This window comes from Branchiostoma belcheri, unplaced genomic scaffold (assembly GCF_001625305.1).
Source record: "Branchiostoma belcheri isolate BF01 breed outbred unplaced genomic scaffold, Haploidv18h27 scaffold180, whole genome shotgun sequence".
Taxonomy (NCBI): domain Eukaryota; kingdom Metazoa; phylum Chordata; class Leptocardii; order Amphioxiformes; family Branchiostomatidae; genus Branchiostoma; species Branchiostoma belcheri.
The window spans coordinates 246,979-262,268 of NW_017803269.1; the positions used below are offsets into that span (position 1 = coordinate 246,979).

The 15,290-nt window shown below is 46.0% G+C and overlaps 2 protein-coding genes across 2 annotated transcripts in view; both read left to right on the forward strand.

Moving 5' to 3' along the window:
• Window positions 1-800, forward strand: part of LOC109467501 (scaffold attachment factor B2-like) — a 14,395-nt gene extending 13,595 nt beyond the window's left edge. The window contains exon 13 of the mRNA XM_019765514.1: window positions 1-800. Within this exon, the coding sequence (XP_019621073.1) occupies window positions 1-751 (751 nt within the window). The 3' untranslated portion in view covers window positions 752-800.
• Window positions 801-5,903: 5,103 nt separating this feature from the next.
• The window catches only part of LOC109467502, a 13,337-nt gene continuing 3,950 nt past the window's right edge, over window positions 5,904-15,290 (forward strand). Inside the window, exons 1-8 of the mRNA XM_019765515.1 lie at window positions 5,904-6,404; window positions 6,971-7,240; window positions 7,699-7,968; window positions 8,737-11,341; window positions 11,522-11,589; window positions 11,916-12,005; window positions 12,436-12,913; window positions 13,258-15,033. Of these exons, the coding sequence (XP_019621074.1) occupies window positions 5,952-6,404; window positions 6,971-7,240; window positions 7,699-7,968; window positions 8,737-11,341; window positions 11,522-11,589; window positions 11,916-12,005; window positions 12,436-12,913; window positions 13,258-15,033 (6,010 nt within the window). The 5' untranslated portion in view covers window positions 5,904-5,951. The remainder of the gene's footprint in view (window positions 6,405-6,970; window positions 7,241-7,698; window positions 7,969-8,736; window positions 11,342-11,521; window positions 11,590-11,915; window positions 12,006-12,435; window positions 12,914-13,257; window positions 15,034-15,290) is intronic.

A 15,290-nucleotide genomic window follows, 5' to 3' on the forward strand; every position in this document is an offset into this window, starting at 1 on the left:
CGACAACCGCGGCGCCCGGGTCCCCGGCAGCGGCGGCATGCGGGGAGCAGGAGGTATGGATCCCATCTCTAAAGGTATGAGTAATCCCACTAGCAGTATGTCTTACGTTGGTCGGGAGCCAGCTCCGGTAGGAATGCAAAGTCACGACTCCCATTTTCCCCTAGATGAGCGCCGCCCACGAGACCCACCGCGGGACGACGGCTGGGGACCGGTTTCCGACGAGCGAACCAGAACCGCGGCGCCGTCCCGGGGAGCTACGTCGTCTTACAGCGATCGTCAGATCGGCGGGAGCGTGGGCGACAACCGGCCGGGGCTGCTGGGCTCGGCGCCGTCCCGAGGCGGTGGTGACTCCCGTGGGGACTGGAGCAGCGGCGAGCGGCTACGGAAGGCGGAACCGCAGCGACAACCGGGGACGGATGGACACGGGTGGCCGATGGGCGGGCTGGAGAACCCGACGGTGAACCGGCTGGGCGAGCGCTGGCCCGGCTCCATGGGGCAGCAGGCGGTGGAGTCCCGCGGCGGTCAGCGCGTCCTGGCGGTCAGCGGCCAGACGATGTCCCAGCACCAGCGGGCGGCGGGAGGGTACATCAGCCAGGCACCGCAGCACCACACGCAGCCGCCCCAGCCCACGCAGCTCCTCAGCAGAGCTCCCGCAGTCGGGGGAGGCTTCGGCGGCCCGGACAGGCACAAGCCAGCACAGGACAACAGGTTTGATCCCTACAGCAGGGCCCCACCTGCCAGGAGGTACTAGAACTGCAGATTCTTATTTTACAACAGGTTTGACCCTTACTGAACAGCTCCACCTGCCAGGAGGTACTAGTACTGCAGGGGGGAGAGTAGAGGGGGATGGATTCTTATTTTAGACCCCTACAGAACGATGCCACCTGCCAAGAGGTACTAGAACTCCAGGGGAGAGTAGAGGGGGACGGGTCCTTATTTTCACTCGCTGTAGTTGGAGTAACAGTTCACGCTTGTCACTTCGATTTTGGTGTTTCAGTAGTAAAATGATAACTCAAATTGAGACATTTTATTAAGACAATGTGAATCCTGGTCACACTTGCAACAACTTAGTATGTAAGGTACACACAAAAACTTCTGATCAAGCAACTGGATAGATTTTGAAAACTCTTCTGAAAAGTCTATCTAGTAGCTTGAGTGACAGTTTTCTTGTGTATCTCATTACCTGGATGTCAAACCTTCATGGAGGTAACATAGTATGTAAGTATGTACAATGTGTCCATGAAACTTAAAGTAGCCTGAATTTTTCTTGTATCTTCCCAACAGTCTCTAGATCTGTGGTCCAAGGAAAAAAATCAGTTTGTCAGTAAAAATTAGTAAAAATTAGCCCTTTAAGTCTAGAGAATACTTATATGTTACTTTACCTGTTTTTCTTTGTCAACTTAGAGGTAGTAGGGGTTTAAGTTTGAGACATGGACCAAAACGTTGTGGAAAACACTGATTATTAACTGCTGATGTGCTCTTTGCTAGACTCAGAAACATCTGTATACTCCTGTATGTGCCAGTGTGTATGAAACATGGACAGCTTCTGTATGTGCCACTGTGTGAGGTGAACCAAGCTCTTTTATATTACCTGTAGGTCTTCAAGTTCTAAGACAATCTTGGATGATACATCTTAAGATGATACTGAGTAGTAAATGCTAAGACAGTAGTGACATTCTGCACAATTTGTACCAGATCTTTCATTTTCATCTAAGATGATGTTTTAGAAATAACACTGATAGTTCTGCTGTACTTTTGGATCATTTGTTTTGAAGCAAAATTCGATGAAGTTAGTTGTACTCAGCAAAGCTAGAGATGGTGTTAGTAAGAGTCTAGTCAGTCCATGGCTCAACAAGACAAGGCCTTTATTGTGTTTACATGATGTTTTTGCAGAGATAACTTTTGTTTGAGTGTAGTTCTTGTAACAATTGCAATCGCATCACTGTTGGCTACCACAAGCATGTGTTATTGTTGCTGTATGTCACACCTTAAGAACTTTGTATGGTCCACTTGAAATTAAGGCATATAGCTTGGGCCGTGTCTAGCTTGGTGAACCTTGGGTCAGTTTGTACAGCGTAAATGGGCCTCAGCCATCTGCAATGATTATGAGAAGTTGAAATAAAGTTGGTTCAATGTGTCAATTTTGCTTTCTTCTTTTTTCAGAACTCTTCAATGCTTGGAATTTAGGTAGAAAGAGTTAGAAATGATCAAATTTAGTACAGCCTTTCTAATAGTGGGCTGTTTAACAGTGGTAGATTGTAACTTTCTATTGTTCAGTCCACACCAATTGGATTCAAAGAAAAATATGCAACAGGGTGAAAAAGATACTTAGGCATAAATGAATGGATGGTTTAATACTAATTAGGTCTAGCAGCAAGAACCAGAATTGTCTACTACATGCATTACTGGTATACAGTAAAACACAATGACAATACACATTATGCCTTTGAAAAGTGGATGACGAAACCAAGAAAAACAGATCGAACTGCATTCTCTGATGATAGGCCTGAATAATGTATATACCATGTTGGTTCCCAATGAATTGGGCTTGAATCCAGCAAAAACTTTTCCAAGTAGGCCAAGATATCTTTACATACATCTAGAATATACTGTAGGTGTATGCAGACATATCCAGTTTTCATTATAAAATTGCCCTTAAAATTACCCAACAATTCATTTTTTATATGTATGGCCAAAGGTCTGTCAGAGAAGCCCAGAAAACAACCTGTCACTCCCAACATCTGCTTGGAGATGACTTTTCTGCCAATGTTACAACCTGCCCACCCCCTGCTTCGAGTAGTACACTCCAAAGCCACCAGCAACGCTACCCCGGATTGGCTGATACCATTTTAACCCGGGGTGTACTACTGTTGCTACCTACACTAGTTTGTTCCTCAAAATAAAGTAATAATTATGTTGTTGACTAATCTACACCATTATCTGAAGCTTTTGGAGGTTTTTTTTTTAAAGAAGAATATTATACATAAATGTCCTGGTCAACAAAAGTTTCGAACAAAAAAGTGAAGGTCGGCCATCTTGGTGACCTATGACCCAGACGATTTTCAGAGCTAGCCAAGGGAAGAAGAGCAAGGAGGAAGAAAGAGTGGAGAAATCTTGAGAAAAAGAGTAGAGAAGCGTCTTGGACTGACCCGAAGCCATGTATACAGGTACTTGTACACCTGTAGGAAGTTTCAACTTGCAGAATAAACCAACTGGTAACTTAGAAAACGTGTATATCAGAGTGTAACTTTAAGTTTCAACATGACGAGACAGAACGCTGGCTCGTGGCACGACTGATTTTCCTGTGCTTGTTTTGGATCAAAAACAACAATAAATCTTGGACATTTCCAGTTACATGGACACTGTTGTATTCTGCAGTCAACGTAGACGTTAAACGACATAGCTACAGCGTCCAAATGTTCGATTTGGTGCCGGAAGCAACTTGGGTTTGGAGTCGAATAAAATGGGGGAGGGGGGCATTCAGATAAATTTGCTCCTCTGTACCAAATGTATGTGCATAGCTAGCGTGCCTTTAGGAGTCTTTTTGTTGTACATCTACTAGTATGGTCTAAGAATACATATGCAAGGGTTTGAATGAGGTTAACCTCCTTGATGGTACATGGTATGAAGCATGAAGTCCAGGGTAAAACTTGAATTTAGTTGAAATCGTTGTACAAAATGCAGTTCTGTATACAGTAGCCTCCACCAGGTCTAAATATTATGTAGATAGTAGAATCAGGGCCATGTACATGATGTGTTATGCCAAAATACAGCAATCTGGGATGTTAACTCATGTATGTGTATTCCTGTGTATTCCGCTAAATAGTTGGATCCCCTATATGGGGTTATGCATACTTGTGGATAGTACAAAAATGTAGAAGTGGGCAAAAATGGTGATGAATAAGGGTTAAGGTGCATCAAAGTGCCACTAGGTAAGAAATTCCATGTCAGAGGATCGCATAAACCCACCAACTTTTGTCAAATGTCGAAATGCAAAACAAAAACATAGTATTTTGTATAAGTATCGGAGGCCTTTACTTTTGACACTTGTGGACTCTGATGTTAACCTTATATGAGACATTCTGCCAAAGTGCTATGCAAAATACATTACAGATTTTGCGCAGGTGCAGTATGTTTTGCCGATGTGTTTATTTCTGCCATATAAGGTATACACATGGTAGTCATATGCTGCACACATGATCAGCACATGGTAGCTGTTTCTTCCATATTAGGTATATGTATACCTATAAGGATGTCTCAGACATATGTGGACACATGTGACTATCACATGTCAGTCACATGCTGCACACATGTCAGTCACATGCTGCACACATAGAGCTGTGTACCTAAACAAATTTTAGGTACAGGTACAGGTACAGGTACACAGGTTTAGGTACAGGTCCGGACCTGAACCTGTACCTGAACAATTCGACCAATTTATATGCTCTTCTGAACTCCTTCAATAACAAAAAAAAACATAAATAAACTTGATAGTTAAGGTTTATTCTTTGTTTATGGCGAATGCTCAGATAAAATATAGGCTATATATATGTTTTTGTTTTCATGAACACACTGTCCTTACACAGGGACCCATTGTTAACCAGCTATTTACACATTTGAGGTCACAAATAGGCATAAAATTGGTGTGAAATTGTTTAGGTACAGTACCGGTACTGAGGGATTAGGTATTTTGGACCTGTACCTAATCAATTTTACCGGTACAGTATCGGTACTGCGTACCGGTACACAGCTCTATGCACACATGATCGGCACATGATCAGCACATGGTAGCTGTATTTCTGTCATATAAGATAGCACTCCTCACTCTGTATTCTGCATTCTCTTTGCAGGTTTCAAAGTTTTGAAGGACTTCTTCTCCGACAAAAGTTGTCATCTTTGACAAACGTTGTCACAAAGAAAGAAGTTGATCAACAACAACAACCAGCACAGCAGCAGTGGTGACCTTTCACCTCCAGCAGCAGTGGTGACCTTTAACCTCCAGCAGTGGTGACCTTTAACCCCTGCCAGCTGGGAAGCAGTGACCTTTAACCTCCAGCAGTGATTGACAGGTGTCATCACCAAGCTGACAGTCACATGACCCTGAGCTGTACTCATGTATGACATGCAGGTACTCTACATGTGACAAACCAAGGAGGTTGAAAAAGCTCCTTTTGGACAAGCCAAGGAATGTCCTTGGACAAATCTTCAAGGTGTTTCTTGAGAATTCAAGGAAGCCTCTGCCTTGAGTGAAGACTCCTTGTTCCTTCTGTCAGAAGGCAGGAAGGGATTGAGAGGTGTGAGAAACCAAGGAAGTTTAAAAAGCTCCTTGGACAAACCAAGGAACATCCTTGGACAAAAAGGGAACAAACTGGACAAATGTTTAAGGTACTTCCTGAGCATTCAAGGAAATCTCTGCCTTGAGTGAAAGTTTGAAGACTCCTTGTTCCTTCTTTGAGAAGGTAGGAGCCAAGGAACCTCTTTGGACAAACTAGACAAATCTTCAAGGCATTTCTTGATCATTCAAGCCTCTGCCTTGAGTGAAAGTTTGAAGACTCTTGTTCCTTCTGTCAGAAGGCAGGAAGGGAAGAGTTGTAAGCATCACCATGGGTGATGTGGACTTAAGAGAACAGGTATTGGAAGGTGGGGGACAGAACAGGCCGGGACAGAACACGCCAGGAGGGCCTGTCAAAAGTAGGCCGCGAAGGAAACGTGCCAGAGGAAAAAACTGGCAAAACAAGCAAAGGCTGGGCCAGCAGCAGTGGGTGGATAGTAACAACCCAGGTCAGTCCTGGGTAGGTGGAAACCCACGTAACCCAACACAGCAGTCCCATCAAGCGTGGGTGGGTGGAAACCCACGTGGTGCACCCGGCCAGCAGTGGGTCAGTGGGAACCCAGCAGGTCAAAACCCACGCAAACCACCAGGCCAGACTTGGGTGGGTAATAAGAACCCAATGGGTCAGCAATTGATGGGTCAGAACCCACATGCACCCGGTCAGAAGTGGGTTCATAGGAACCGACCCGGCCTCAAGGGGCCAGGAGGAAGAAACAAGAACAAGCAGTGGAACCAAAAGGGAAAGAAGAACCAGGGTCAACATGAGAAGAGGGGGCAGACTGACGAGAATGTTGGGAGCCTTTCCTCCACGTTGACAGTTTTAGCTCAGACCGTGCCTGGTCCTTCCTCAGAAGAAAAAAACACTCAAGAAACAGCGGAAGAAGCTAAGGAAGGCTCGCTGGTCTCGGACCCGTTCTGCCAGAAGCTGCTTGAGTTGGTGGCGAGCCACTACACGGAGAAGAAACGTGAGATTGCTGTCAGCAGGATCGCAATGTTCGAGAGGGAGCTCGCGGGAGACTCGGGGGAGTTTGTCTGGACCAGCAATCAGAACAATGATGGGATGATTCAACAGGTTTGTTTACATATCTCCATTCTCTCTCTGTCTCTCTCTCTCTGTCTCTCTCTCTGTCTCTCTCTCTGTCTCTCTCTCTCTTTCTCTCTCTCTTTCTCTCCCCCTCTCTCTCCCTATCTCCCTCTCTTTCTCCCCCTCTCTTTCTCCCTCTCTGTGTCCATTTCTCCCTCTCTCTTCATCTCTCTCGTTCTCTCTCCCTTTCTCCCTCTTTCTCCCTCCCTCTCCATCTCTTCTTCTCTCTCTAGATCTTTCTCCCTCTCCGTCTCCCCCTTCTCTCTCCCTCAGTCTGTCTTTCTTACATTGACTCAATGACTTGCGTTTCTGTAAGAATAAAGCCAGATATATCTTCTTCATACATGTCTCAAATTCGACTCTGTACCATTTTTGTAGTACGTGTTTGACATTTTTCTTTTTTATTTGGTGGTGTCTTGAACCATTTGAGCTGGGCTGTGTCTTATGTTGCAAGGCACAATAATAAACATTCATTCCTTCATTCATTCATTCATTCATTCTACATCTGATCCTAATATACACAATGATCATTAATACAAACAAATATTCCAAAGGTTTGCGAGCGGCTGCAGCTACCTCCCGGTTCAGTCTGGAAACTCCAGCTTCTCCGCAGGGTTTTGAGGATCGTCCTGCCACATGCAAAAGCCAGCCACCATCAGCGCGCCAAACGGCTGGCTCGGGAACTCCTGCGCAGCGAATTTCAGAACAAGGACGTCCCAGAACTGGAAGCCGTGGTTTCGGTCACAGTGAAGAAAGACGATGTACAGGGCAGTGGAAACCTAGATTTTGCTGGACTGGCTGCAGTTCCAGATCAAACAAGTCAGGTTAGTCTTTCAACCTGAACCTTTTCAGGGTCTCTCAGAAATTCTTAGGGGAGAGGTGCTTCCAAATTGATTGATGAAAAATTAGCAACTTCTCATGAAAGTACTTAGAGAAAACCCCAAATTTGACCATTTTGGGAGAGGTGGTAGGATTTTGGGGAGAGGGGGAGCACCTTTGCTTCATTGCTTGGGGAAAGCTCTGCTTTGTATATCTGTATTTTAGTTTCTGTAATTCTAAAATTGTAAATATTGTGTGTAAGTGATGTCATATGAAATTGAATGTTTCCATCTAAAGTCTAATGCTCCGAGAAATTTGATATTACATTGTAAATTAGCAATAATTTACTCATTCACTCACCCACTCACTCAGACATCGTAAACTAGCGATAATTATATAATTACATGTATTTGGTCATGCCAATGCTAACAAAGTTTCTGATGTCTTTATGTCTTATGTATAGTCACAAGAACCCATCCAGCCGAGTTCATCCACCCAAGGAAACTCCCAAGGACTTGAAGGAGTGCAGAAGGAAGTGGAAGGGCCCTTTAAGGAAGGCTCTCTAGTCTTAGATCCATTCTGTAAGAAGCTGCTTGTTCTCGTGAAGAAGCACTACAACCAACAGAAGAAGTGGACTGTGGAACACCGGATCAGACGGTTCGAAGGGGAACTGAATGGAGATCCGGCGTGTTTCTGGCGAAACATCGACAACAACGATGAAACCATCCGCCAGGTGATGTTATTTGCTTGTTTTTATTTTAATGATGTTTTGCAACATTTTCTTAAAGGCATCATGTGTATTGTTAATGTTATTGTGTACTTTTGTAAATAGTACATAATGGGTGCAATGTACTTTTTAATAAACCTGAGTCATTCATTCATTTATTCATTCATTCATTCATTTACTCATTCATTCATTCTTTCATTTATTCATAATGATTTATTCATTCATTTAGCCAATAGCACTTTAGAAAAGAGAGAAAGAATTGTGACAGACAGTTAATGTACATTGCCAATATGCAATTTATATTCATATTTCTGTAGTCATAGTTTCTAGTATTATTGTAATGACCACATTGTCATTCCTACCATACATTGTACCATCTACAACTGTCGAGCAGTAAAGATCATTGTCATTCACTCAGATGTCGGAGCGATTGCAGCTTCATCCCGGTTCGGTGTGGAAACTCCAGCTTCTTTGCCGAGTTGTGATGAACTGCCTTCCCAGGAAAGACACTGTGATGAAGACACAGCTCTTTGTAAATCTTACCTTTCTGTTTCATTCATTCATTAATCAATTCAATCATTCATTCATTTCTTCAGATGTTGGAGCGGCTGCAGCTTCGTCCCAGTTTGGTGTGGAAACTCCGGCTCCTTCGCCGCGTCGTAATGAACTGCCTTCCCAGAAAAGACACCGCGATGAAGACACAACTCTCTGTAAATCTTACCTCTCTGTTTCATTCATTCATTAATCAATTCAATGATTCATTCATTTCTTCAGATATCAGAGCGGCTGCAACTTCATCCAGGATCGGTGTGGAAACTCCAGCTTCTTCGCCGAGTCGTTATGAACTGCCTCCCCAGAAAAGACACTGCGATGAAAGCCCGACTCCAGCTGATGGTCCGAGAAGCCATCCTGGCAGAAGGTGACAGATTCAGGCTGAACGTCAGATATCTCATGAAAGTCGTTGTCGCCCGAACGCCAAGATTCAGCGAAGAGGGTCGCATTCACTACAATAACCCACAGTGGGGAGTTTCAGTACTGGTGCCGGGTGGGGGGCAGGAAAGGGACTATCCAGTACTGGTGCCGGCTGGGGGGCAAGAAAGGGACTCTCCAGTACTGGTGCCGGGTGGGGGGCAAGAAAGGGACTCTCCAGTACTGGTGCCGGGTGGGGGGCAAGAAAGGGACTTTCCAGCCCAAAATAAACTTTCTCAGCCTGAAGATGTGCCTGTAACTGACAGTGAGTGTGAGGACTTAGAGACTGCCATGGTCATGGACAATGAAGATCAGGAGCAACAATGTGAGGAGGGGCAAGAAAAGCACTTTCAAACCCAAAACAGACCCTCCAGTGTAAAGTCTGATCTCGCTATGACTGGTGGAGACAATGAGAGCTTGGAGACTCCCATGTTGAAGGAAAATGATGATCAGGAGAGGCAAGAAATGAGTACCTCAGCCCAAAGCAAACCTTCTAAACCTGAAGATGTGCCTATGACTGGCGGAGACTGTGAGAGCGTAGAGACTCCCATGCTTGGGGAAAAAGATGATCAGGAGAGGCAATGCGAGGAGGGGCAAGAAATGTACTCCTCAGCCCAAAGCAAACCTTCTAAGGCTGAAGATGTGCCTATGTCTGACAGTGAGTGTGAGAGCTTGGAGAGTGCCATGGTTCTAGACAATGAGCAGAGGCAATGTGAGGAGGTGCAAGGAGAAACTGACACTGTGCTGGACACTGAGCAGAGCTTGGTGACGGCAAGTTCAGTTGAAAGTCATGTGGCAAGTTCAGTTGAAAGTCATGTGGCAAGTTCAGCTGAAAGTCATGTGGCAAGTTCAGCTGAAAGCCATGTGGCAAGTTCAGCTGAAAGTCATGTGGCAAGTTCAGCTGAAAGCCATATGGCAAGTTCAGTTGAAAGTCATGTGGCAAGTTCAGCTGTAAGCCATGTGGCAAGTTCAGCTGTGCCTGTGAGTCAGGTGGTTAGTTCAGCTGCAGATTGCATGACACCTTCAGCTGAAAGCCATGTGGCAAGTTCAGCTGAAAGTCATGTGGCAAGTTCAGCTGAAAGTCATGTGGCAAGTACAGATGTAAGTCATGTGGCTACTTCAGCTGAAAGTCCGATGGCAAGTTCACCTGTAGAACATGTGGCAAATTCAGCTGTAGGTCAGCCTGAAGCTCCTCTTGTAGGGAGTTCTGACATCCCTTCCACTGCCACAAACCAGCCTGGTTCTTCCTCCTCACAAGAAACTTCCCAAGAACCTGGGGAAGACCCTAAGGAAGGCTCTCAAGAACCTGGGGAGGACGCTAAGGAAGGCTCTCAAGAACCTGGGGAGGACGCTAAGGAAGGCTCTCAAGAACCTGGGGAGGACGCTAAGGAAGGCTCTCAAGAACCTGGGGAAGACGCTAAGGAAGGCTCTCAAGAACTCGCTACGGAAGGCTCCAATGAAGACGGTACAGAAGAATCTCTACTCCATCACCCGTTTACCCAGAAACTGTTTGCCTGGACGGAGGAAACTTACAACTGGCAGCAATTCAAGATGGAAATATTGATCAGGAAGTTTGACCATAGCAGGAAGTTCGAAGACAATCCGATGAAGGGAAACGCAGAGTTTGTCTCGGCGAGCTTCGGGAACCAGGACAAGACGATCATTTCTGTGGCAGAAAGGCTCAAGCTGCCTCCCAGGTCGGTCTGGAAGTTGCAGCTGTTGCAAAGGGTGATAAAATCCTGCCTGCCGAAGGTACGAACCGTCGCACAGACTGAGCAATTCCGGGAGTTCTACTTGAATGTCCTGTGTGAAGAATTTGGACCACAGAACAGTACGGAACTCGAAGAAGTCGTTGCCGCAAGATTTTCCTCGGCGGGAACGTCTCAAGAAACCGCGAAGGGTCGGAGAGAAGGCATGCTTGTGTTCGAACCGTTTTCTAAGAAGTTGTTCGCGCAGGTGGAGAAGATCTTTGGAGAAAACAGGAGACTGCTCGTTGAAGGCCAGACGACGAGGTTCGAACGGGAGCTATCCGGGAACGTCGACTACGCGTGGACGGACCCACGCAACAACGACGACGAATTCGAACGTATCATAACACGTCTACAACTCCCCCAGGACTGGGTCTGGAAACTCCAGCTTCTTCGCAGAGTCATAGTCAAGACCCTTCCTAAGAAAAACAAAAAGGAAGCGGACATGGGATTGAAGCTGTGCTATAAGATGTTCAGGTTCTACGGTTCCAACATGAGAAGGAACATCCCGGTGCTGTTAGAAGCTCTGCTGAGGGATCTGCCGATGTATGACAAGGTTCGCAAGACTGCGAAGAGACCACAGGTGTTCGGAGAGCAAAAGAAACTGCTGGCTAAGACGAGGTGGGACCAGCCAGACCAGCAGTCAGGTGTGTTTGCGCCAGGTGAGAATTCAGTTTCTTTCTTAAAGTTTCTTTCTTTATTCAGATTGCAATGACAACACACGCGGAGCACTAGGCAGCAAATTCAGGTCCACGCAAAACATCTACATTACATTAAACATACAATTATATGGAAGCAAAAAGTTTTAACTCTAAACAAGAATGTTGTTCTGTGTTTACCAGAGATGAACCGCCAAGAGGAGACACCAGTTGAAGAGACCCAGGGTCAGACGGGGCCGCTGGCTGTTGAGGTATTACTAGTATTAAGAGTAAATATTTGAGTAATACTTGGTCCAGAATATGAATGTTACCACATGGCTCTCATAGATACCACTGGAAAGAAAAGGATAAAGAGAAGCCAGAGGATGTTGAAATGTTCTTTTATGTGCTAATGTTAACAGGCTAAAATATCACTCGTATTTGCAAATAGGATTTTGGGTTGAAAGGCACCAAAACTGAAATTACTGTATTTGTCCTTCAAGTCCTGACAATATCTGAAGGACACGTTTGTGTACAGAAACTGCAATTCAGCAGTGGTGCTTATATGCAATGAACCATTCTCTCTTTTTCTTTCTAGGTGGAGAAACATCTGCTTGAGAAGGAGTGGGAGCGGCTAGCCGGGGAGCGGAAGGCGCTGGACTATGAGCTGGCACTGAGGGAAGCCGTCGTGCAGGACCACATCTACAAGATGCAGCACGAGATCTACACTCACAAGGTTTGTTGTGGTTTCTTGTGTATTATTGTGTAACAACTCTCCTTTAGCTGCCCAGCCATGGGTCTCTCAGTCACTGACGAAAGCTAGTGGATACTAGCTGAAACGTCTGACCGTTTCCAAAATCATATCCAGTTGCTTGAGTAACTGTTTTTGGCATATCGTATTACCTGGATGTCTAACCTTCATTGACGTATTTTGCTCATAAAACAGATAACATGGTAAAAAAGACACATTTAGCACAAAAAGAAACTTACATTATATACAAATAAATGTACACATGTAACTTAATCTACATACTAATGACAGAAGACTGTGTACCATTGTACTTCTCAAGGTCACTCAGGAGGTCACCCAGGTCGTCCAGGTTACCCAGCATGCCCAGCACATCCTGGAGGCCGATCGTTGCCACGGCAACCCGCAGGTGTCGGCCAATCACGACGTGGATTACCGGATGATGTCATCAGCAGTGATCGGCAGCCATGGGAGGGACAGCAGTGAGCGTTTCCATGGCGATAATCACCATGACGACGGTCGCCATGACGACCTGGCCCCGCGTGATTGGTCGCCTGATGATGGGGATGAGAGGGATGAGTACCACAGTCCCTACAGCCAGCATCTGTATCAGGAGGAGGAGGAACGTTACCAGTACAGAGATGAGGAGCAGAGAGGGAGAGCCCACTCCTGGGAGAGGGGGGAGCAGGATCCAGGGAGAGACCACTTGTGGGAGAGGGGGGAGCAGGATCGAGGGAGAGACCACTCCTGGGAGAGGGGGGAGGAGGATCGGTACAGGGGAGAAACTTCACCTGACAGGTACAGCGAGCCTTCATACTCACCTGAGGAGGCAGCTGGTAGATACACAGGTGAGAAACCCTTCCTAGAGTTAGTGTTTAGAGTGTACTTGTTTTTTGTTGTGAAATTTCTGGTTATTACCTATAGGCTCTGTTATTTGCATCTATGCTTTGACATCTCAGTTCAAGTATTGTTCAGTCTGTATACCTGCATTCTGTTTTGTTTATATCTTTGTTCAGTTTTGGTTCATTATGTCAAACTGCACCTCTGTTTTTTTTTTTCATGTACCATATATTTTGTATTTTCTTCTGGTGTCTGGCAAGAAGCTGGCACAAACTGGGTGCATAAAGTAACAGACATTCATTCATTTAGCCATACATACATCCATTCAATCTTTCTCTCATTCCTTCCCCAGGAGACCAGCCCTTCCCTTCTCCCAGGTCCCCAGCTCTGGACCTCCCGGGGGACCAAAGTCCTGACTTTGCCCTGGACAACTTTCTTCAGCCTCTTCCACCCACTCGGCAACAGGAAGAGTATGTGAGTCCACACGCCAGAACAGGTATCCATGGTAACCGTATCCATGACAACCATATCTATGACGACCGTAACCACGGTGACTACATCCATGGTGATGGTATCCATGGAGACCACATCCAAGGCCAGGGTATCTATGGCGACAACATCCATGGTGACTATATCTACGGCGACCGTATCCATAGTGACCGTATCCATGACGATCAACATCCCCATAGGAGCAGTTCAGACCTGGGCCAGGACTGGCTCTCCCCTGCGAGCCCCCTTCACAGCCTAGAGCTGCCCAACAGAGAAACACCCAGGAGAGAACCTGGGGATCATAGTCCTGACAGAGAACGAAGGAGAGATCACAGATCCAGCAGTCAGACTCAAAGTAGGGATCACAGATCCAGCCATCAGATCCAGGATAGGGATCACAGATCCAGCAGGGAGACTCAAAGTAGGGATCACAAATCCAGTAGGGAGAGTTTTGATAGAGAAAGATCCCATAGTCATAGTAGGAGAGGGGATGACAGATCCAGTACAGATCACAAGTCCAGTAGAGATCTCAGATCTAGATCAAGTAGAGATGACAGATTCACTAGAGATCACAGATCCAGTAAAGATAGATCCAGTAGAGATGACAGATCCAGTAGAGATCCCAAATCCACTAGAGATGACAGATCCAGCAGTCAGCGTCGGGATCGGGATCACAGATCCAGCGTTAGCGCCGATCGTGGCCAGTCACGGGATCGCTCTGATCGCAGCTCTCGATCCAGCCGACACAACCTCACAGAAAAACCATCACAATCTGGCAGAAGCAGCCACAACAACAGCACAAAAAGAAAGCGAAGCCGCAGCCGAAGTCCCAGAGGCTACAGAAAGAGACCAGAAGACACTAGAAGCCGCAAGCATCACTTAGAACAGCAACAGCAAGCTGGAAATGCCCCGAAGTGGCCCCTGCAGCCTCCAGCTTATGTTGCACAGCAAATCTCAGCTGAGAGGGCCACAAGATTTCAAGATATCGGCCAAATTTCAAGTAGCCAGGCAACGCAGTCTTCGGCCTCAGCTAACACTGCAAAAAGGCGCAGGGCCACAAGATTTGAAGATATTGATCAAATCTCGAGTAACTTAGTCTTAGGGGGCATGCAGTCTCAAGACTTTGGCCAAGTTGGGACCAGTAGAACTCAAGACTTGAGCCAAGGAGGTCTGCTTTCTTGGGAGAAGGACCGTCTGGAAGGATATGTCCAAGACATCGCACAGACGACAGAAAACGCCCCCTTCCAAACAGACACGTGTCAGCCCTATACTCGCAGGCTCCTTGCCTTAGTGGAAACTTTCGGCCCCGTCACAAAACAAGAAGTCGAGAAGAGAATCTTCAAATTTGAGCTGGAAGTGAGAAATCAGGTCGTGGACCGGAGGAGAGACTATGACGACAGTTTAATCGACGATTTGGGCGCACAAATCCCGGAGGAGCATCGCTGGAAGCTGAAACTTCTGCGGCGAATCATCGTCGACACGTTACCGAAGAAAAGCGTTGAGGAAAAGGAGAAGATTTTGTGGCTTTGCCGGGAGTTGGTGCCACCGGAAGGAGTGGAACTCACCGAGGAGCTTTTTAAAGCTCTGATTGCGAAGAAGGTGGTGGTGAACCCGCTTCTGAAGCCCATGGTCATCACAGGTAAGTCAGGATCCGTGAATAGTTTCATCAAGTTGGTAAGACACTGAGTAAAGAGACCGTTTTCTGTTTTTACACAACCAAGTCTTTATCACAGGTAAGTCAGGATATTAGTGATTTTCCAGAATTTAGAGTTGTTCTTCTCATTTGAAATGCACATGTACATGTATAATGCTGAAGTCCTGATAATATTTGAAGAACAGAAACTCAATTTCAGCATATTGAATAAACCATTCTCTCTCTCCCTCTCCTCTCTCTCC